This window comes from Psammomys obesus, unplaced genomic scaffold (assembly GCF_907164565.1).
Source record: "Psammomys obesus unplaced genomic scaffold, mPsaObe1.curated_primary_1811, whole genome shotgun sequence".
Classification (NCBI taxonomy): domain Eukaryota; kingdom Metazoa; phylum Chordata; class Mammalia; order Rodentia; family Muridae; genus Psammomys; species Psammomys obesus.
This window is the reverse complement of record NW_026590905.1, coordinates 900,174-921,401: the sequence shown is the minus strand read 5'-3', so window position 1 is coordinate 921,401 and position 21,228 is coordinate 900,174. Positions and strand designations below refer to the sequence as shown.

The following is a 21,228-nucleotide window of genomic DNA, read 5'->3' as shown; positions in this document are numbered from 1 at the left end:
TCAGATTTCCAAAGAAGCCCCATTTTATTATAGACAGCACACAAAGCTCTTTCCTGGCTGGTGTAAGTCCTAGTCCCCCTCTCCGGGGCGACAAATGTTTTGCTCCAGAGTTGCCCGTTGTCTGTTCTATCGGTGCTTCCCTTTTCGGTTAAAGTGTTTGTAGAGATAGCTGATCCGTTTGTTGAGATTGTGCAGGTCGTCAGCGAACATTCTGCTTCCAACCATCCTCTTCTTTCGAATACAACGCTGCAATTCGTTTCCTCTCCAGCCTCGAAGCCATACTGGGCCCTTTATCAGTTCTTTTGGGTGCTTTTCGAAATTCCCTGTAACGTGAGAGAATGGACTAGTTTCAAGAGAAGAGTAGGCAGCCTGGGCCAGTTAAGTCTTCAACCCGCAGCTGACATCTCCCTGAACAGAACTTAGACACAAGCACATCAGTAAAATGCAAAGTACAGAGGTACACATAAAGAAACAAACAAACACACAAAAACAGGCAAACACACATACACAAAAATCTTTAAAAAAACTTTGTAGCCAGAATGCCTGGGGTTCAAATACTGACACTACCATTTACTAGTTTTGAGCACTCATAACAGTGTACGAATAACTGTTGGTATGACTGAGCACCATCCTCTTCTGTGTAACAAATACAAACAAAATAGTCAATATAACATAATAATATCTCTGTAATTAGGAACCAAGCCCTACCCAGAATTCCGATGTTGTCGTATACGCCGAACAGAGCCCTCTTCTCGTTCCAGCGATCAACCACTTTGGGAGGTGGGAGAGTAACCCTTACTCGGGACAACAGTGGAACACCTAGGAACGGAAGGGATAAGAATGAATCGGAGCTGCCTATTAACAACCAGTTCGCGGGCCGTCCTACCAACACATTAGCCACTTACCCACAGAGAAGCTTCTGCACGCCAAGGGCATCCAAGCCCCTAGGCTCCTACCTGCCGCCCAAGGGAGACTCCCTGCCATTACTCTAGCCTGTCCACCTCGACAGGACACCAAACCAGCCGGAAAAACGGGGAGCGGGTGTGGATTTCAAAGACAAGACATGGGGCACAGTCCCAGAGAGGACTCACAAGGCATGGAAAGCGAGAGAAGCCATCTTGGGCCTTACCCAGGTACCATTGGGAGCTGACCCGCCACAAGCCCCGCCCTCCGAGGCAAACACTTCCGGTTCATTCCACGGACGCGTTGAACCGCTGCGGCACGTGTCTTGTCGCAGAGTAGGACGCCCCGAGACAGAAATTCCGTGAAAACAGCCCTCTCTGTCTCTCTGGGCGTCTTCGAGTGTGAGGGAAGTGGAGGATGGGAGAGCGGCGCTACGGCAGGGTCCTCGCGCCTCGTAACAGGGTTCTGCTGAGGCGGTGTATCCTTGACAGTTTACCGGGCAGGGATTTGAGGCGGGGTGCCTGGCTGGGCGCCACATGGCAAAGCCTGGCCTGGAGGAGGCCGCCTGGCTCTGCCTCTGCGGAGGGATAACGGGTCCCCTTTACCCACCGTAGAGCGAGCCCAGGCAGCGCGGAGCCGGGCCACGCCCCTCCCGGGCCGCGCCTCTTTTTAGGCCCCTCCCCTCCCCGGCCGCCCCGCCTTCTGCGCGGTGATTGGTCGGCTTCTCCAGCCCCGTCGCGATTGGCCTCCTGGCAGCCGTTGAGGTTTGAACGCCGAGTTGCGGGCTCTGCGAGCGCAGCGCGGGAGTCGGAGGCGGGTCTCGGCCTCAGCCCGCCGTCGGTTGGCTGGTTTCCCCGTCAGCTTGGAAAACCATCTCGCTGTTTGGCGCGTACCGGGCTCTGCTGTTTTCTCCCTTCCTTTTCGGCGGGTCGGTCGCCGGTCGGCGAAGCGGCGGGTGAGCGGTGCTGAGGTGTCCAGGTGAGGTGTGGTCGTGCCAGGAAGCGGGGAGTGAAAGGGCCGAGGAAAGCAGGTCCAGGACGTGACGCAGCCTTTGCCAGTGGGTGGCCGGCTGCGATGTCTGGTAGGGATGCCCTTGAAATCCGATGTGGCGAGCGATCTGACGGTCCGAAACGGAATGTGTTACGCGGGCAAATCGCATAACTGTCCTACTCGATCTGTAAATTTGCCTCGTTTCCTTACGCATCCCGTTAGGCTGAGATTGCGAGGGTTACGGAACCCGGCACAGGATAAGTAGATGCTAATGTTCTTCCATCCTGCAGCCAGGAACCCCGATACTGAAGGAGACAGCCTCTAAGGATCTTTCCATCTTAAAATGAAAGGAATAAAGCAGTTTGTACGCCTTGGTTGTCACTTAAGAGTTCTTTAGTAATTTTTGTTTTGTTTTGTTGAAATGTAGCCCTGGCAGCCCACTGCCCCCTGCGGCTCCCGCTGCTCCCAAACTCAGCAGTCCTCCAGCCTCAGCCTTCCAAGTTTTGGGTTTATAGGCATGTACCACCACACCTGGCTTGTTGCTTGTTTTTAACCCTTGATTCATCTGATCCCCAGAGTAACAGCATTTTACAGATGAGACTATGAGGATAGTGGCAAAGTTGTAACAAGAATCGTTTAGCTCTAGATTCTCAGCTAGAGTTGCTCTTCTAGTTGGGGGTGTTTCGAGACAAGGTCTCTTGCAACCCAGACCATGTAGTAGAGGCTGGCCTCGAGCTCCATCCTACTGATTCCCCAAATACTGGGAATATAATAAGCATTGCTACTTTGTGTGGCTCTGATCTTATATCTTACAAGATAATGTTAGTAGCTTGTTGTAAGATTGGAAAATGTTATATTTATATTGAAAGTGGGAGGAATAATTGAATCAGATGATTTCTGAGGCCGGGGTAGACTCAGTAGTGAAGTATCCGCCTAGCATCTAACATACCAAAGAGGCTGGGTTTGACTCCCAATACCACCAAAACAGGAAAAAAAAAAAAAAAAAAGAAAAAGAAGAAGAAGAAGAAAGAAATGCTCTTTCCACATAATAATAAAAACCAAAATACTCTTAGACCAAGACTTTTTGCTGTTTGGGTTCTAGGTGAACCAGTGGGAGAAGGATGTCTTCCCGAAACTTTGAATTCCATTTGCCCTTGTCCCCAGAGGAGCTGCTGAAAAGTGGGGGTATTAACCAGTATGTTGTTCAGGAGGTATTGCCTGTCAAGCATCTTCCATCTCAGCTTAAAGGTGAGACTCCTTAGCCACCACTCAACTTCAAAAGATAACCATCCTGGATGTAATCATATTATCATTTCTGTTTTACAGCACTGTGACCCTCTGTTGAGGCAGGGAATACTTTTCCTATTCCCTATTCTCTGTCTCTCTCTCTCTTTTTTTTTTTTTTCCTTGTAGCACTGCACAGGATTCATGACATAAATGTACTGGGCTATCTCCCAGTACATTTTGTATTACAGTTCTGGGTTATTCAGGAAACAGTTTGGTTAACCTAGTTGCTCTTTTAGAGAAAAAATATTTTTTTGTATTTTTACCCCTTACTGTGTACCAATGTAATGTCCTGATAAAATTAAGAATTCTAGGGCTGGAGAGCTGGCTCAGAGGTTAAAAGCACTGGCTGTTCTTCCAGAGGTCCTGAGTTCAATTCCCAGCAACCACATGGTAGCTCACAACTGTCTATAGTGAGATCTGGTGCCCTCTTCTAGCCGTGCACATGCAGAACATTGTATACCTAGTAAATAAATAAATAAATAAATAAATAAATAAATCTTAAAGGAAAAAAATACTTGTAGGCTAGGGGTTGGAGAGATGGCTTAGAGGTTAAGACCACTGACTGCTCTTCCAGAGAGCCCAGATTTGCATCTCAGCACCCACATGGCAGCTCACAACTGTCTGTAACTTGTGCGTGTGGTGTACACACACACACACACACACACACACCACACAGGCAAAACACCAATACACAAAAAATAAGTGCGTGAAGTTTAAAAAGTAAAGGATTACAGGCAGTAATAGTGGTCGACTGCCTTTTCTTAGAGAACATTGTATTAGAATCTAGATCATGTTTCCAAGGTGTGCAGTAGATGAGAACATAGCTGCCATAGCATACAAAATACAGTTTTTGTCACTTAAGAAATAGGGTGTGGGGAAGTATGTTTTGAGAAGCTAGATGATTCATTTTTATGGCAACATCATTATAGAGTATAGGAATACAACGTTTTTAGAGGGTATAGTTTATGGCACACTTCATGTTATATAAGTATATTATAGCCTGTTGCTTCTAGAGATGTGATGGAATAACATGGGATTAAATCAGTCCCAAGGGAAGGGCTGGGGACATAGCTCAGATTGTCGCATGCTTGCCTGGTGTGCATAAAGACCTAGATTTAATCCCCAGCACTGAATAAAACCAGATACAGTAGTGCACAAGTGTAATCCCAGTGCTTGGGAAGCCAAAACGGGAGGATGCCGAAAGGTCAAGACCAAGCTCTGGAGTAAGACAAGCAAAAGCCAAAAGTACTAGAGAAAAGAAGAGTCTGAGTATATGAGGCTGCTGTTAGAGTTAACACGGTGTTAGCATTTTTATAGTAAATTTATGGATAAAAGTATACTCTAAAATAGTTACAGTAATCACATAATCATAGCATAGTCCTTTATTATCAAGAATTATATACTGGACATAACTGTCTGTGCCAAACTTTTATATAGGATTTAAAGTGTAGAGTATGTTTGCATAAGTATCACCACAAACCTTATTGATGCACAGTGCAGATGGAACAGTGGCTACGACATCACTAGGCAACAGGAATTTTTCCGCTCCCTTGTAATTGCGTAGGTATACCATATATGTGGTATTGACAATGTGGCATGTGATTGTATATACAGTACAGTTACCTACTGAAGTAACAGCTTATAGATTATTAGGAAGACCCCAAAAAGCCACCATACCCCTGGGAATTAGCTTCCGCTGGGTTGCTTTAGAGAATCACGCATGGACTGAAGCTGCTGGAGCCAGCCTACCAGGGTTGATGCCTGGCTCTGCCACTCTGATCTTAAAGAAGTTACTTCTCTCTGCCTGGGTTTCTTCTAGAAAGACAGGAAAAACAGCCTGCTTCATCTGATCACTGATAACAGGATTGCTTAGCGAGTCCAGGATTGCTTATCTCTGGTTGGAAAGGACAGCTCTTTGCTGTGATGTTCAGAAATGGGAAAAGGCATTTCTGTCTCGTGCTTTCTTTTTTCAATTTTTTCTAGTTTTTTTATGAGACAAGGTCTCATGTAGCCCAGATCAGTCACACACTGAATATATAGCTGAGAGTGTCTTTGAACCCTAGTCTGCTTGCTGCTTCCCATCTGTTGGGTTAGCTTATCTTTCTCAGGACAGGAGATTGAACTAAGGAACTTGTACATGTAGACAAGTGCTTTACCGAACTACATCACCAGTCCTCTTGCTGTTTTCCTTTTGAGATGGTCCTGCTAAGTTGCCCAGGCTAGTCTTTTAGCCAAGTGAGGCTTTTGAGTTTTCAGTCCTCCCTCGGCCTCTCTTCGTAGTGACACTGTTGTCCAGGAGTGGCAGTGAATCTGTCCAGTGCCTAGAGCTTGGGTTTTTACCAACTCTTCTCCCATAAAATGAGTTAGAACTCCACCAAGAATTGCTGATTCCAGGCCCGAGCCAGGGAAATATAAGGTAACCCTGGAACGTCTTAGTGTGAGGAGCTAAGTAAATGCTCACTTCCACAGCATAGGTACCGCAGTTGGAGTGAGACAGGAAGAAGCATGGTCCATGAGACATTCCATATTTTTATCAGAGAAATATGGTGACTGTGACTAAAGTACATGACATTTGTGTATGAAAATGTGATGAGCCTGGCATGGTAGCTCATGCCTTTAATCCCAGCACCTGGAAAGGCAGGGGCAACAGACCTCTGTGGGTTCAAGGCCATCCTGATTGACCTAGTGGGGCTTCGTCCTGCCCCACCAAAAGAAAATGTAACAAAACCTACTTTGTACAATGAATATATGTTCATAATAACTTTGAAAATGAGTATGAACTAAAAGAAAGGGAAAAGGGAAAGCATTTCCACAAGGCCTTAATGAAGGAGCGTCCAGTAACCAAGTACAGAGGATCTGAGCAAGAAGATAAATAAATAGTGCTAAATACACAATGAAAGGAGGTTTGCAGGAGTCTAGTCTAATATAAGTAAATAATTAAAAGGGAAAGAGACTGCCTGTCTTTTGCAGTGGGTCAAAGTGACACTAAGGGACATTTAGGGTCTTGTACATGATGACCTCAGCTCTCCTGCCCCTCCTTTTTGAGGCAACCTCACTGTATAACTCTGCCTCTGCCCTCTTGATGCTGGGATTAAAGGTATGCACCACCACGCCCATCTAGCCCTCAACTAATTCTTACATAGGATTCAGAGCAGGTATAGAAATAGTACTGGAAATAGAAAATAGCAAATTGGTATATGCCACAGGTCTTGCCTTACCAAAAATGTGACTGAAGCAATAGAGTAACATAACTTCCCACAAGATATTATCACACATATTTTAACAGGATACATTCTTTTTTCTTTCTTTATTTTTGTTGTTTGTTTGTTTTGAGACAGGGTTTCTCTGTGTAACTCTGGCTGTCCTGGACTTGCTTTGTAGACCAGGCTGGCCTGGAACTCACAGAGATCTACCTGCCTCCTGAGTGCTGAGATTAAAGGCATGTGCTACCATGAGTGGTCACAGAATACTTTCTAAGACCTGTGTCATTAGGAAATTTTGTTACTGTGTAAACTTCATAGATAGTAGACCTTGTCATGTGTGCAGTCCTTTGTTGACTGAAATGTAGTAAGTGGTTGTGTAAAAGAGAAAAAAATATTAACAGTGGAGAAATGTGGCAATGCTGCCGAGCGATCAGTCAGTATCAGTGTTAAGATACTGCCTCTTTGCTTGACTTGTGGTTTTGATTTTATTTAATGCCAGGGTCTCTCTGGTACCAACTCTTAATCCTGCCTTAGCCTCCTGAGTTTCTGAGGTTATAGCTATGTGCACCACATCAGACTCATCTGCCTTTTGATAGAATGGATGAGAAGGATGGAAACTTCACTTTTGTGGTCATCTTGTTAAAACACTATAAGTTGTGTACAATCATGAGAAAACATTAAGCAAATATAAATTGAGAGACATTCTATAAATGACCAAAACTCTTAAAAAAAAAAAAAGGAAAAAAAAGGCTGAGAATGTAAAAGGCAATGATTGAAGATTCAGGAAACATGTAAACTAAATGCCTTCTAGATAGAAATAGAATTTACCAAAAAGCCCTGTCTTTCCCCTAAATTAAACAGTGTCTTTTATTTTCTAGCATTTCAGTCTGCTTTCCGAGCTCAGGGGGCCCTCGCCATACTGGAACACTTTGATACTGTCTACAGCATTTTACAGTAAGTAGTGCTTTTGAAAGAACTTGGAGCTTTTTCACTGATTTTTGCATGTTAGTTTTAAAATTCCAAATTATAGGTTCACTGATAATTGGTTCTGGGTGCTGAGATCTATAATGAGCCTTTTTCCAGCTTGCCACCATGTTTATTTGACAATTTCACACGTTAGATTCCTTAGGTCTGATCTTTGAGAATGGGTTCTGCAGGTTCCTATCTCACCCCCACACTTTCTTTCCCTCATAGTCACTTTCGAAGTATAGATCCTGGCCTCAAGGAAGATACCCTGGAATTCCTGATGAAAGGTGTCTATGGGTCTGGGGGTAGGGGCTGGAGGCCTCGGTTATGGTTAACATTTCCTGCATTTTTCAGCCATGTGATGATATCAAGGCTGTTGTGATTCAGTTGGTTTGGCTAAGTCCAGGGACCTCTGACCTATTGAGGTCTGTAATCTTGGTGGTCGATACAGAGTAGTGTGCGTTCACTGTAAGGGCGGACCAACAAAAAGTTTCCTACTTTTGAACTACCTCACTCCAGTAGGGGTGATTCTTCAGTTGCCAGGAGGAATTGTGCTAACTGGAATGAAAGTAGGAACAGGCTGTATTCCGGGTGCCAGGGTCAGGGGTCTTGAAGGACTTAGCTGTGTCATGGCCACTGAGAGATGACACACAGATCTTTGGTAATCTGATGGCTGCAAGTCTAAGCGTTTTTTAAGTTGGGGTATGTGGAGAAAGTCAGTGAGACCAACTCCCAGATTCTGCCCCTCACAGTGGTGTCCAGCCACTCCCAGGAACTTTCATCTATCCTGGATGATGCAGCTTTGAGTGTATCAGATAGAAGCGCCCATCTAAATGCCCTCAAGATGAACTGCTATGCCCTGATACGCCTCTTGGAGTCCTTTGAGAGTATGACCAGCCGGACAAGCCTCGTTGACCTGGACACGGGTGGGAAGGTAATTGGGAATTCCTGACCCATTTTATTTATGTGAAGGGTAAGGGAATTGATGGGAAAGAAACCAGTGATTTTAGGATGTTTACTGTTCTTGCTTGGGATTTAAGAGGGAGTACTCAGGTACCAGCTCACCTTCCCTGATAAGTAGTTCTTGTGTGTTCTGAAACTCATAATCCTCAGGGCTCTGCCTAACCCTTCCTTGATACTGGACAGTGTGGGCACACAGACTAGACGATCGTTTCTCTGTTTGTTTGATCCCCACCCCCAAATGTCTATATGATCACTTTAGGGAAAGAAAGCCCGGGCCAAAGCAGCCCTTGGCTTTGACTGGGAGGAAGAGAAGCAACCAGTTCTTCAGCTTTTAACTCAACTGCTTCAGTTGGACATCCGTCATCTATGGAACCACTCAGTAATTGAAGAAGAATTTGTCAGGTGGGTAGTTAAGATGGAAATGGTATTAAGGTTTGAAGAATGGGGCTCTATTGCTAGACATGCCTTTTAAATACTTCATTTCATCCCTCAGTTCTATTTATAGTGCATAGAAGTAGTGAATGGAATGTTACAAATTGATGTATACTTTATTTTTTGTTAGACAATGTCTCATTGTGTAGCCTTGTCTGGCCTGGAAGTCTCTATGTAGACCAAACTGGGATTAACTCACCGAGGTTTGCCTCCCAAATCCTGGGATTGAAGGCATGTGCCACCACAAAGAAATTCTTGTTGTTAATACCCATATACTCACAGAAATATATTTACTGAGAATCACCTAGGTGAGCTGGGTGTGATGGCACATGCCTTTAATCCCAGCACCTGGGAGGTAATCCCAGGCTTTAATCCCAGCCTGGTCTACAAAGTGAGTCCAGGACAGCCAGGGCTCTGGGCTCTGTTACATAGAGAAACCCTGCCTTGAAAAAAAAGAACCCTTAGGTGAAGCTCGTGGTGGTGCACTCATGGGGTGTGGCCAGAGGCGGCCAATCTCGGAGTTTGAGGCCAGCCTGGTCAGCTGGCTCTTTGGATGACTTCTGGGTCATCCGGGGTTGTATGGTGGGAGGCCTTGTCTCCAGATAAATAACAGTTGGGGAGGTAGCTAAGTCACAGAAGTATTTACCATGCAATCATGGGGGCTTAAGTCTGATCCGAAACATACACGACAAAAGCCAAACATGGCACAGTGTTGGGGAGGTGAAGGCAGCACATCTCTGGGACTCATGGCTGGCCAGCCTAGCCTGTTGAGTGAAACAATGTCTCAGTGAGAAGCCCTGTCTCAAAAACCAAGGCAAATAGCTCCTGAGAAAGGAAACCCAAGGCTGACCTCTGACTTCCACATGCACAGACAGTAACACACACACATACATGCACATATGTATATACTAAAACCAAAATAAAGGTAAATTCTCAGTTACAGCAGGTATAAACGAAAAGTCTGTTAAGACTGAACTGACTTTTTTTTTTTTTTTTTTTTTTTTTTTTGAGACAGGATTTCTCTGTATAGCCTTGGCTGTCCTGCACTCACTCTGTAGGCCAGGCTGGTCTTGAACTCACAGAGATCCTCCTGCCTTTGCCTCCTGAGTGCTGAGATTGAAGGTGTGCCCAGCACTGACCATTTTGAACAGTCTTCACTAACCTTGCCCTACCATCTCCATCAGATAGTCTGGTTTCTTGTTGGCATGGTAACTGGCTGAAATTTACTAATCCTGAAGGAAAAATGCCCTCTAGGATTCTTTCACTGAAGCACCTTGGTGTGAAAGGCAATTAGACTGAAAGAGCAGAGCACTAAAAACCTTGGCTTTGGACATAGTAGGGACAGAATGAGTAAGGGCAGCTTGACCCCAGGCAGCTGGTTTCTTCCTGTCCATCCTTTTTTTTAGTTTGGTTGTTGGCTGTTGCTACCGCCTTTTGGAGAATCCCACCATTGGTCACCAGAAGAACCGGCCCACCAGGGAAGCCATAGCACACCTGCTTGGGGTGGCCTTGGTCCGTCATAACCACATGCTCAGTGAGTTGCCTTCCACCTTGCTCCCCCCCCCCCCCTTTGTGGGTCTCCCTGTATGCCTGACGTTGGTCCTTCACAGGTGCCACTGTGAAGATCATCCAGATGCTGCAGCACTTTGAGCACCTGCCGTCTGTACTAGTGGCAGCTGTGACTCTGTGGGCAACAGAATATGGAATGAAGAGCATAGTGGGAGAGATTGTAAGGTGACTCCTCCTCAGAGCTTCTGATTTCCCTTGGGGAGGGAATAAAGAAAGATTAGAGGTCCTTTCTCTGTGTGACATTGGAGTCCTTCAGACATTAGCTGCCTGTCTTGGCCTCCCTTTTTGGGGACTCAGTAATTGAGCTTTCTTGCCATATCTGTGTTTTCTTCCATGTATAGAGAGATTGGACAGAAGTGTCCGCAGGAGCTGAGTCGAGACACAGCCGGGGCAAAGGGGTTTGCAGCCTTCCTCACTGAGCTAGCAGAGCAGATCCCAGCTACCCTGATGTCCAGCATGTGCATTTTGCTAGATCATCTGGATGGAGAAGTAGGTGGGCCAGGGAATCATGGATTTGTCTAGTTTTAAGCCCACTGGTAAAATATCTCTTCTCTTCCCTCTCTCTCTCCCTCTCCTTCACTTTAATGTAGTTCTAGGGATCAACCCAGGGACTTATACATGCTAAATAAGCACATGCTCTAAAAGTTGAAAAATTTGTTTCCTTTAAAAAATTTTTATTGATACTCTTTATGTGTATGAGTGTTTGCCTGCACACGTAAGTCTGTGCAGAGAAAAGGGACAGAGACTCACCCAAGGTTGTCCTTTGAATTCCACAAACGCTCCATGGTGCACGGGTGCTCCCACATATCAAACATATATACCCAAAAAATAGGGAAGAAAGGGGGCTTGCTGTGTAGCCTCGGCTGGCTCCAAGTTCTAGAATTATAGGTGTGCTGCCATGCCTAGCCAAGGTTCATATTCATTTTCTTTTTCTCCCCTTGCAGTGTCTCGAATAGCCTGAGCTTGCCTCAGAGCTGCTGGCCTTGAATTCCTAATTCTACTTTCCAAGCACTGGAATTACAAATTTACATGCCCACACCTGATTTCAAGGTTGAGAAAAAAAGTAGTTTTGAGTTAGGATGAACTCCTGGAGTCTGAGACCCAGAGGACTGAAGGACAAGGATCCTGGGTTAGGCTACAAAGTGAGACTGTCCCCAGAATAGATTTTCACATAAAGAAGACAAGGTTGTCTAGATTTATCACTGTGACGGTTCCTATGGAGAAGTACTTGAGGATCCTTTTTATGACTCTTATTTTTAGTTTTGTACAGTTCGGTGGAGGAGATGGCCATTCTGCAGCCTGTCTAATGAGAGTGACTCAGCTTTGGTTCTCAGTCCCGTCACTCCCTCAGCTGGAGCCTCTTGCTCCCATCTGGCTAGCCTTGCTTTCTACAGATGAGCCTTCTCAACCAATCCATGTTGCTCTCAATTCTCTTTCCTGGATGCTTACCTGGCCTCTTCCCAGGCTAGTATTGGGAGTTCCTATGTAAATGTCAGAGACAGTCTTCTCATTGATCTGATTTTATTTAACTTCTTGTGTGAGACTCTATTCTCTGGCTCTTGGCCTCGGTAGGGGGAAGTCCCCTGCTCTGTTTTCTACCAGATTACATAATGGACTTCTTGGCATCAAGGCTGATTTCTGCTCTTCTGTGTCTGTAAGGAGCAGGAAGGAAATCGAATGCTTAGTCATAAGGCTCAAAGATTTTGGGGCCTCATAAAAAGAATAATAAAAAATGTCTCTCAAATGTGCATTGATAGGTAGATCTGATTTTGTTTTTTAATTGTTTATTTGCAAGGCATAGTGGCACACATCTTTAATCCCAGTACCTGGGAAGTAGAGGCAGGTAGATTTCTGTGAAATTGAGGCTAGTCAGCTCTTCATATTCCTAGGCCAGACAGTGCTGCATGGTGAGACCCTGTCTGAGAAGAAATAATTATATATTCATTTACTTTGTCTGTATGTGTATATAATGTGTACATATTGTGTAAGTTGCTTCTCTCCCTTCACTGGTCCTAGGGATCAAACTCAGATCATCGAGCTTGGTAGCAAGCACCCTATCTGCTGAGCCACCTTGCCAGCCCAAGCTTTCATAATCAAGTACAGTTTGAGCAACCCTAACCCTGATTCTGAAACATATTATCTGCTCCCGGTAGATAATATAGGTAGGAAATTTCATACTATGAAACTGTATTTCATATATGTAATTACTAAAAATATTATCTATGGGGCTGATGAGCTGGCTAAGTGGTTAAACGCACTTGTTCTTGCAGAGGAGCTGGGTTTGGTTCCTAGCACCCAATTCCAGGAGATCTGGTGTCCTCTTCTGAACTCCAAAGGTACAAGGCACATGTGCATGACAGACATCCATGTAAGCCGAACACTTACAACACTTAAACTATCTGAGATTATCCTCAGGCTCTGTGTATGATATATTTGAAACATAGATGTATTTCACATTTAGACTTAGTTTCCACCCCAAAGATACTATGTATATACAGATATACAAAATTCAAAACACTTTGTTTAAGCATTTCAGACAAAGAATCACCATCCTTTGATTTGGGCTCTGACCTCCTCTGAGCAAAAAATCCCCTTGGGATTGAGCATCTTCCTTTGACCTGGGGATAAATACCTAAGCACTTGACCCAGTCACAGCAATCTAAACCTTGGCTGAGGGCAGAAGAGTTTAGGTAAAGAAACATACATATGTTGTTCCAATATTATGTGTCTCTTAGAATTACATGATGCGCAATGCTGTGCTAGCAGCCATGGCTGAGATGGTACTGCAGGTTCTAAATGGTGACCAACTAGAAGAGGCAGCACGAGAAACCAGAGATCAATTCTTGGACATCTTGCAAGCTCATGGCCATGATATCAACTCCTTTGTTCGAAGCCGTGTTTTGCAGCTCTTTACCCGAATTGTCCAACAGAAGGTAAACAACCTTCCCTATGCTAAAACTTTTTTAAAGTGAAATTTTATATACTTATATGTATATATTTAGTTTATTTACTTTACATCCCAAGGGTGCCTCTTCCCTCCTCTCCTCCCTTCCCTCTCCCTTTCCACCCAGAAAAGGGGGTTCCCTTCCCCGTATCAACCCTCCCCAGCACATCAAGTAACATTAGGACTGAGCATATCTTCATCCCCTAAGGCCAGATAAGGCAGCCCGCTAGGAGGAAGTGATCCAAAAGCAGGCAGTAGAGTCCATGTTAGAAACATGCCCCCGCCTACCCATTAGTATTCCTCTGCACACTTTGCTAAGTAAAGAAAGAGCCTGGCTGAGCCCTATGGCATGCCTGTGACACCAGAACTTGGGAAATAGAGGTAGGAGGGTCAGTAGTTAAGTCATCCTAGGCCACATAGAAAGTTTGAAGACTATGAAGTTTGGGCTATATGAAACCTTGTCTCAATAAAAAGAAACAAATTTGCTTTATTTTTATCATATGTGTATGGGTGTTTTGCTAGCTTGTGTCTATGTGTGTGCAGTATCTGTGGAAGCCAGAAGGAGTCTTAGTCCCTGGGATTTGAGTTATAGATGGTTGTTAGCCATCATGTGGGTGCTGGGAATTGAACCCAGGTCCTCTGGAAGAACAGCCAGTATTCTTAAACTCTGAGACATATCTCCAGCCCCTGGAAAATGTTTTGTTGTTGTTTTTAAGACACAGAATCTGTTGGGACTGCCCCAAAGGAAAGTCTAGACTTGAGATTCTTACAACCAGTAATGAAATTCTTCCCTCTCCAAGGACAAAGGTGCCTGTTTCAGTTAAGGACTATGGTGTGGTGCTGCTCACATATGTTACAACCCTTGAAAAATCTCCTTTAGAGTGAGTGGGTGGCTTAGTTTAGACTCACGGTGTGTCCAACCTCTTGATACTGTCGCCCACCAAGCTCATACCCAAAAACAATGCAAAATGGAAAAGTAAGAAAAAGAAAAATCACAACAAAATATGTTTTCAGTAGGGCTAGGGTTTTTTTCTTGAGCCCTATACATAGGCTGCCCTCCACAGGCTGCAACTGGATGATGTAGATCCGAGTTTATTTTCTTTCTGCTCATCTAGGTGCTGCCCTTGACTCGTTTCCAGGCAGTGGTGGCCTTAGCAGTGGGACGTCTGGCAGATAAGTCGGTACTAGTGTGTAAAAATGCCATTCAGCTGCTGGCCAGCTTTCTAGCCAATAATCCCTTTTCCTGCAAGGTAAGGGCATCTGGTGTGTACAGAAGAAGGATGAAATGGAAACAGGTGGAATCATGGTGCTTAGTGACATGCTATGCATTGTACCTTGACAGCTTAGTGATGCTGACCTTGCTGGACCACTGCAGAAGGAGATCCAAAAACTCCAGGAAATGAGAGCCCAGGGGCGAGCTGCAGCTGTGTGTGAGTAGTCACTGCCTGGGGAACCTGGTTTGCTTGCCCTGGGCTCACAGATCCCAAGAAAGAGACTAAGCAAGACTCCTGTTCAGCCGCAGCACTAGATCCAGAGGAGGAATGGGAAGCCATGTTGCCAGAACTGACGGCTACCCTGCAGCAGCTTCTAAAGCTTCCCCAGGAAGAGGTGGAGCAACAGATCGCTGACACAGAGACTGCAGAAGAGGTGAAAGGACGCATCCGCCAACTGCTTGCCAAAGCTAGTTACAAGTATGTGAAAGAATAGGATGTGCTCTGAAGATCTGTGGATTTAGAGTTAACCTTCGAAAGACTTTTGAGTCCTTAAACATGATTTGTGCTTAGCTGCCAGAGGCGATAGGTGTTTTCACTGTAGTACTATCTGACCGAGTGCATACTCCTCAGCTGCTTTTCTACTTTTTGAGATGTTTTAAAAACTACCCAAGAGCCTGTAATCCACACTGCTTAGGGAGCTAAGTCAGGGAAGATCCCTGAGGCCTGCCTGAGTAACTTAATCAGATCCTCTCTGAGAGTTTAAAGGAAGCTGGGGACGCGTCTGTGGTAAACACTTGCTTAGTATGCATGAAGCCTTAGGTTCAGTCCCCGGTACAGGTGAAGCAAAATGAAACCAAAAGCCAGGACCAATGCTGGAGGTCCAGCTCAATGGTAATGCCTTCGCCTGGTGTGTAGCAAGGACCTGGATTTGGTCCCTAGCACTTCACATACAGCTAAATGGACCTGGTATGATGGTGCATGCCTATAAGCCCAGCACTCAGGAGGCAGGAGCAGGAGGATGCTGCAAGTTCAAGGCCGGCAAGGTCTAAACAACAAGTCTTCCTCACAGCCAGGGTTTGTAGCAAGACTTTGTCTCCAAAAGGTGAAAAGGACGATGTGGCTCAGTTTCCAGAGTGCTCACAGATAGGAACCCTGGCTTAATCTCCACCACATAAGCCAGTGTCACCTGCCTCCTTTTTGTTTTGTTTTGTTTTTTTTTTTTTTTGCTGGACATGAAACCCAGGCTCTTGCATATGCTCTACTACTGAACTACGCCTCCCAGCCAGGCCCTGTGGAGTTTTTGTTTGTTGTTGTTGTGTTTTTGTTTGTTTTTTATGCCTATACAATGTCATTATGGGGTAGCAGCACTTCTTTATAATCTCAGGACTAGGGAGACTACAGCAGGAGGATTGGGAGTTGAAGGACAACCTGGGATATATAGGAGTTCATGGTCATTCTGACTACATTGTAAAACTGTTAGAAGAAAAGAACCTCATTGTGGGTTAAGCCATAAAAGTAACAAATTACTGAAAGTCTTTTGCTTCCAAACATAGCAGGTTTTTACACAGGTTTTGGAGTAGGCTTTTGATTTGTTTTTACATGTATTTAGTTATGTATTATGTGGTGGGCATGTTCATGGTATAGCATATATAAAGATCAGAGGACAATTTTGGTAATCAAATCATTCTTTCCACCATGTGGGTTTGAGGATTGAACTCTAGGTCGTTAAGCTCTGTGGTAGGCAGCCTTTCCTGCTGAGCTGTCTGGCTAGCTCTGGGTTTGTGATTTTAAAGCTTTTTCAAGTTCTTTGAAGACCACAGTAAAGGCTTGGTGTTTTGGACTCGAGGACCTAGTACACACTGCTCAGCTTTCTAAGCATGAGACATCCTTTTTCTTTAGGATACTGTGTACAGGGGCTGGATGGAATCGTGAGGTAGGATCCCTTACAAGGACTTCAGTGACAGTCTTCTGGGTGATGATTTGGTGACAGGCTGGTGTTCTTTCAGGCAGGCTATTATTCTCACTCAAGAAGCCACCAGCCACTTCCAGGAATCTGAACCCTTCAGTCACACAGACCTAGAGGAGAACAGCTTCCTGAATCTCTTGGGAATTATCTTCAAAGGTAATCCTTTTTAGTCAGCAAGCACAGTCTTGGGCTGAAGGAGGTCGAGGGGAGTTGACACTGCCACTCTGAAAAGGGGGTAACCCAGGCACGGGAGCCTGTGCAGATGAGAACTGTCTGCGGGAATCTGGTAGGAAATGAATCAAGAGTGTCTAGTGTCTCCCATCACACTGTTGAAATATCCAGGGATGCTGCTAGCCACTGGACTCCCAGGTACACTTGAGCAAAACTATCCTGTACCTTTCTAATTCCTAGGTCCTGAAGCTTCCGCACAGGAGTCTCATGGGGACACGGCCCCAGGGTTGACTGGCAGTGAAGACTCTCCTGAGGTGTCCGAGCCTGAGGGATCACAGAAGAATGATGAGCTGGTGAAGCAGGAGATGCTGGTGCAGTATCTGCAGGATGCCTACAGCTTCTCCCAGAAGGTTACAGAGGCCATTGGCATCATCAGCAAGATGATGTATGAAAACACAACTACAGGTACCCACAGTCCTGCTCACTCATATTTCCTGATGTCTGCACCTGTACTATTATTATATTTAAGAGTTTCGCTATTTTATGTGTATGAGTATTTTGCCAGCATGTATATCACATGCAGGTTTGGTGCCTGCAGAGAGGGAGTCAGATCCTCCGAAACTGGAATTAGGAATTGTTGTGAGCCACTGTGGGTACCAGGAATCAAACCTGGGTCTTCTAGAAGAGCAGTGAGTGTTCTTAACCACTGAGCCATCCAGTCCCTGATGCCTGCGCCATTAAAAGGCAGGGGGTGCTTACCACTGTTAACATTTTGTGGTTTAGCTAGTCTAGCGGGTGTCGTGAGAAGGCTTTACAGCAGTCATCCTCAGGGACAATGGCTATGACCTCTACAGATGTTACTGTGTTGCCAAGGGCTCTATCTATGGCTGTTGTGATATTTGCCAAGGAGACGGGTGACATTTGTATCTGTTCCCAGTGGTGCAGGAGGTGATTGAATTCTTTGTGATGGTATTCCAATTTGGGGTACCTCAGGCCCTGTTTGGGGTACGGCGTATGCTGCCTCTCATCTGGTCTAAGGAGCCTGGTATCCGGGAAGCTGTTCTTAATGCCTACCGCCAGCTCTACCTCAGCCCCAAAGGGGACTCGGCCAGGTACGTGCGGTTTCTTGTCTTCGTTAACTTTGCTGACGCCCGCTTCTCACGGGTCTCCTGTAGGAAGGTATTTTTCTAGGAACTCATGGGTCTCTGCCAGGCTCAGGGTGGATTTCTGCTGAGGTCTACTCCAGGCAGTTATTTAAGTGACTATTTAAATAGTTAATAATATTAAGTATTTAATAAATAAATATTTAAATAACCTAACACCTGTTTGCCAAGTTCAGCTTCCCAGTCTTAGTGAGCACTGATCTCTGCTCTTCCCACAGAGCCACGGCCCAGGCTTTGATTCAGAACCTCTCTTTGTTGTTAGTGGATGCCTCCGTCGGGACCATTCAGTGTCTTGAGGAAATTGTAAGTCTACTCCATCCTCCTCTCACTCAGCAGTTATAATCAGTGGCTGTTTGCTGTATGCAGAGATCTGCTCAGCCCCACACAGAGGTTTAGGATTAGTTGCTTTATTTTTCTTTTATGTTTGTTTGAGGCATCGTCTCCCTACGTAGTCCAGGCTGGCCTCAAGACAGTCCTGCCACAGCTTCCTTAGTGTTCAGATTCAACTGTGTGTGCTACCATGCCCAACTCACATGCCCAAATTTAAAGACCAGTGGGTTAGTTATAGTAAAAAGCACAAAACATCTTTAGAAAAATGTAGCAAGAAAATATACACCTCTAGAGTGAGCAGGGGTAACAGCTGTAGTAGCAGAATAACACGCGCTGTCTAACGTGTGCTTAACAGGGGGAGGAGAATGGAAATCTGAGGGCAGCTGAGAGAAAGGGTTAAGAACTTGTCTGGCTGTAGCTGGTTACGCTGTGCATACACCATACGAGTTCCAGAAAAGATGTTCAGCCTCTGTGTAATGGAGGTCACAGAGCTGCTTGAGGGACAGGTCAGGGACTTGCCCCAACAAGGTGGCACCAGTCAGCATAGATCATGGAAGTTCATTCAGGTTGATCGAGGTCAGGGTGCCTTTCTGACAAAAACCAAAGAAAGTTTACTACTCAGCTGGAGAATGAAGAAGTTTGTGCACTGACTCAAAAGCATTATCTGCTGAAGAGAATCAGATTGAGGGCATGGGCTAAAACTAGATTGTGAATGCCTGCAAGTCAAAGGACGCAGTGTTTTACTGAGGTGAACTCCCGTCGGGCGTCTGCACCGTATGGACAGTAGGGAGTGGTGCTGGCTGCTGGGCCAGCCGACTGATTGCTACTTTTGTTCTTTTCTGGGGCAAGAGTGGACCTGTGGTGGCAACTGGCTGATATTTCCCAGGCTGGCTGCTGCTCAGGACCTCTATAGTAGGCAGAGATGACCTGCCTGTCACACACAAGCCAGCTGGAGAAGAACTAGGGACAGGGTAGAGGGGCTGCTAGAAGCTCTTGTAGGTGTAGGAAGAGAGGACACACTCAGGCCTGGAGAAATAGCTATGGGACTTGGTGACCAACGTGAATGCATATGTAACAAAGATGGTGCTGGCATTGCTGGGAGAATGAAAAGGCAGGAAAAAACAGGCCCATCCTAGGTTGGCTTGGTGCTCACAGTAAGAAAACTTACCAGAAACATCCAGAATGCAGTCAGAACTGTGGTCCACAAAATCTATTTGAATGTGTTACTTTAGGGAATGCAGCTTTGATGAAGTCGCAAAATAGAGAGTAGAGCAAGAAGTCCCTCCCCAAACTCATGTTTTACATTTGAGCCTTCTTCCTCTTCCGTTCCCAAGTGTTAGTTCCATCCAGTCTCTCAGTGTTGTCTTCAGACAGACCAGGGGGTACCATTATTCTGAAGTGGACTCATTCTTCTCTTCTCAGCTTTGTGAGTTTGTGCAGAAGAATGAGATAAAGCCAGTGGTGATCCAGCTGCTATGGGAGCGAGCCACAGAGAAGGTTCCCTGCTCTCCTCTCGAGCGCTGTTCCTCTATCATGCTTCTTGGCATGATGGCACGGTGAGGCTCGGACCAGCAGACAGAGTGGGGAAGGCAAGGAAAGTCTGAAAAGGCCCTTTCCTTCGGTAGTAGCCATCAGCCCAGTTGAGCTTTCTTGGAGTTGGCTGCCTGGATGACGCCTGTCTAGTAGAAATAGTCACTACCACAGGGGGATCCGGGGACCTGGCACTGGGTCAGGGCCTTACTCTAGTGCTTCAGGGCTCTAGACACCCCACAGTGGGTGCTGGTTCCTTCTGGCATTGGCATTGTTTCCCCCAGAATCCTCCACAGAGCTGCCTTTAACTCTGTTTTGCTTTCCTTAGAGGAAAACCAGAAATTGTCGGAAGCAACTTGGACACCCTGGTGAAGATAGGGCTGGATGAGAAGTTTCCACAGGACTACAGGCTGGCCCAGCAGGTGTGCCTTGCCATTGCTAACATCTCGGATAGGAGGAAGGTAGGCGATACGGGTGGCTGTGGCTCAGCTGAGGTGAGTGGGGAGCCTCCTGGCACCTTCCCCACACTGGCATTCTGTTTTCTTTTCCTCAGCCTTCCCTGGGCGAACGTCACCCTCCTTTCCGGCTGCCTCAGGAGCATAGGTTGTTTGAACAACTTCGGGAGATGGTCACAAAGGGTGAGCTATCCAAAAGGGCCTAAAGTAGGTCTGGCTGGGCCCTTTCGATGCAGTGATCAACTTCTTTCTCTAGGCTTTGCACACCCAGACCCTCTCTGGATCCCATTCAAAGAGGTAGCAGTGACCCTGACCTACCAACTGGCAGAGGGCCCTGAAGTGATCTGTGCCCAGATGTTGCAAAGCTGTGCAAAGCAAGCCTTGGAGAAGCTTGAGAAGAACGCCACTGAGGCGGACCCCAGTGAGTAGGCAGAGGCCACATTGCTCAGGGATGGAGTAGGCAGCCAGCTTCTGTTGTTTTCCCTAAAGGATCAGGAACCTCAGCCCACACTACCTCATTTTTGTTCAGGCTGTTGTTGGGCCAGTCATGGCCAGGCACTCCTCCTGGTCCTAGTTTGAGTGGCACCTGAGTACGGAGTAGGTCTGGAAGTTTAATGGGATTTCGTCTTTTCTTGCCCTCTGCTTCAGAGGAGACTGTCCCCATGCTGCCCACATTCTTGCTGATGAACTTGCTGTCTCTGGCTGGGGATGTGGCCCTACAGCAGCTGGTACATTTGGAACAAGCCGTGAGTGGAGAGCTGGGTCGGCGGCGAGTTCTCCGAGAAGAGCAGGAGCAGAGGGCCAAGGGCCCCAAGGAGAAGGTAAATGTGTGGCTAGGTGCATCTCCCAGGTTTCCATGACCTCAGCTTGGGACATTTCTTTTTATAGATCTCCGCTTCTGTACTCATGAAACCTGCACCTTTGCTGCTCCCTGGGAAAAGTTAGTGTCAGTAAAGATGGCCCAGTTTGCCCATACTCACCCAGCAAGGGGCCTTAGGTACACAGAGGCTGACTTATATGCCATAGTGTAAGGTATAGGCCCCAGCTGGGGTACTCTTTGAAAATACATGTAGCACAGCCTCATCCTAACAGCCTGGGTTACTGGCCTGTTACCTGCTGGGATCCAGTGTCCTCTTTGCTGG

At 46.0% G+C, this 21,228-nt stretch overlaps 2 protein-coding genes and 1 non-coding gene across 3 annotated transcripts in view; 2 read left to right on the top strand and 1 right to left on the bottom strand.

Moving 5' to 3' along the window:
* Positions 1-1,153, bottom strand: Mrpl51 (mitochondrial ribosomal protein L51). The gene is made up of 3 exons (XM_055609404.1): positions 906-1,153; positions 709-819; positions 1-323 (listed from the first exon to the last, which is right to left on the bottom strand). The coding sequence occupies exons 1-3, from the start codon at positions 982-984 to the stop codon at positions 127-129; spliced, it is 387 nt and encodes a 128-aa protein (XP_055465379.1). The 5' UTR covers positions 985-1,153; the 3' UTR covers positions 1-126.
* Positions 1,154-1,432: 279 nt separating this feature from the next.
* Ncapd2 (non-SMC condensin I complex subunit D2) overlaps positions 1,433-21,228 on the top strand; it is a 24,534-nt gene continuing 4,738 nt past the window's right edge. Inside the window, exons 1-22 of the mRNA XM_055609402.1 lie at positions 1,433-1,881; positions 2,996-3,141; positions 7,262-7,337; positions 7,578-7,636; positions 8,102-8,283; positions 8,572-8,714; positions 10,151-10,278; positions 10,355-10,478; positions 10,655-10,802; positions 13,049-13,246; positions 14,373-14,507; positions 14,600-14,687; positions 14,774-14,948; positions 16,478-16,593; positions 16,849-17,073; positions 17,546-17,720; positions 17,990-18,074; positions 19,524-19,657; positions 19,960-20,092; positions 20,185-20,269; positions 20,343-20,507; positions 20,735-20,907. Of these exons, the coding sequence (XP_055465377.1) occupies positions 3,015-3,141; positions 7,262-7,337; positions 7,578-7,636; positions 8,102-8,283; positions 8,572-8,714; positions 10,151-10,278; positions 10,355-10,478; positions 10,655-10,802; positions 13,049-13,246; positions 14,373-14,507; positions 14,600-14,687; positions 14,774-14,948; positions 16,478-16,593; positions 16,849-17,073; positions 17,546-17,720; positions 17,990-18,074; positions 19,524-19,657; positions 19,960-20,092; positions 20,185-20,269; positions 20,343-20,507; positions 20,735-20,907 (2,874 nt within the window). The 5' untranslated portion in view covers positions 1,433-1,881; positions 2,996-3,014. The remainder of the gene's footprint in view (positions 1,882-2,995; positions 3,142-7,261; positions 7,338-7,577; positions 7,637-8,101; positions 8,284-8,571; positions 8,715-10,150; positions 10,279-10,354; positions 10,479-10,654; positions 10,803-13,048; positions 13,247-14,372; positions 14,508-14,599; positions 14,688-14,773; positions 14,949-16,477; positions 16,594-16,848; positions 17,074-17,545; positions 17,721-17,989; positions 18,075-19,523; positions 19,658-19,959; positions 20,093-20,184; positions 20,270-20,342; positions 20,508-20,734; positions 20,908-21,228) is intronic.
* Positions 7,703-8,024, top strand: LOC129678604 (small nucleolar RNA U85). The gene has a single exon (XR_008720413.1). It is a non-coding gene; the product is annotated as a small nucleolar RNA U85 (small nucleolar RNA).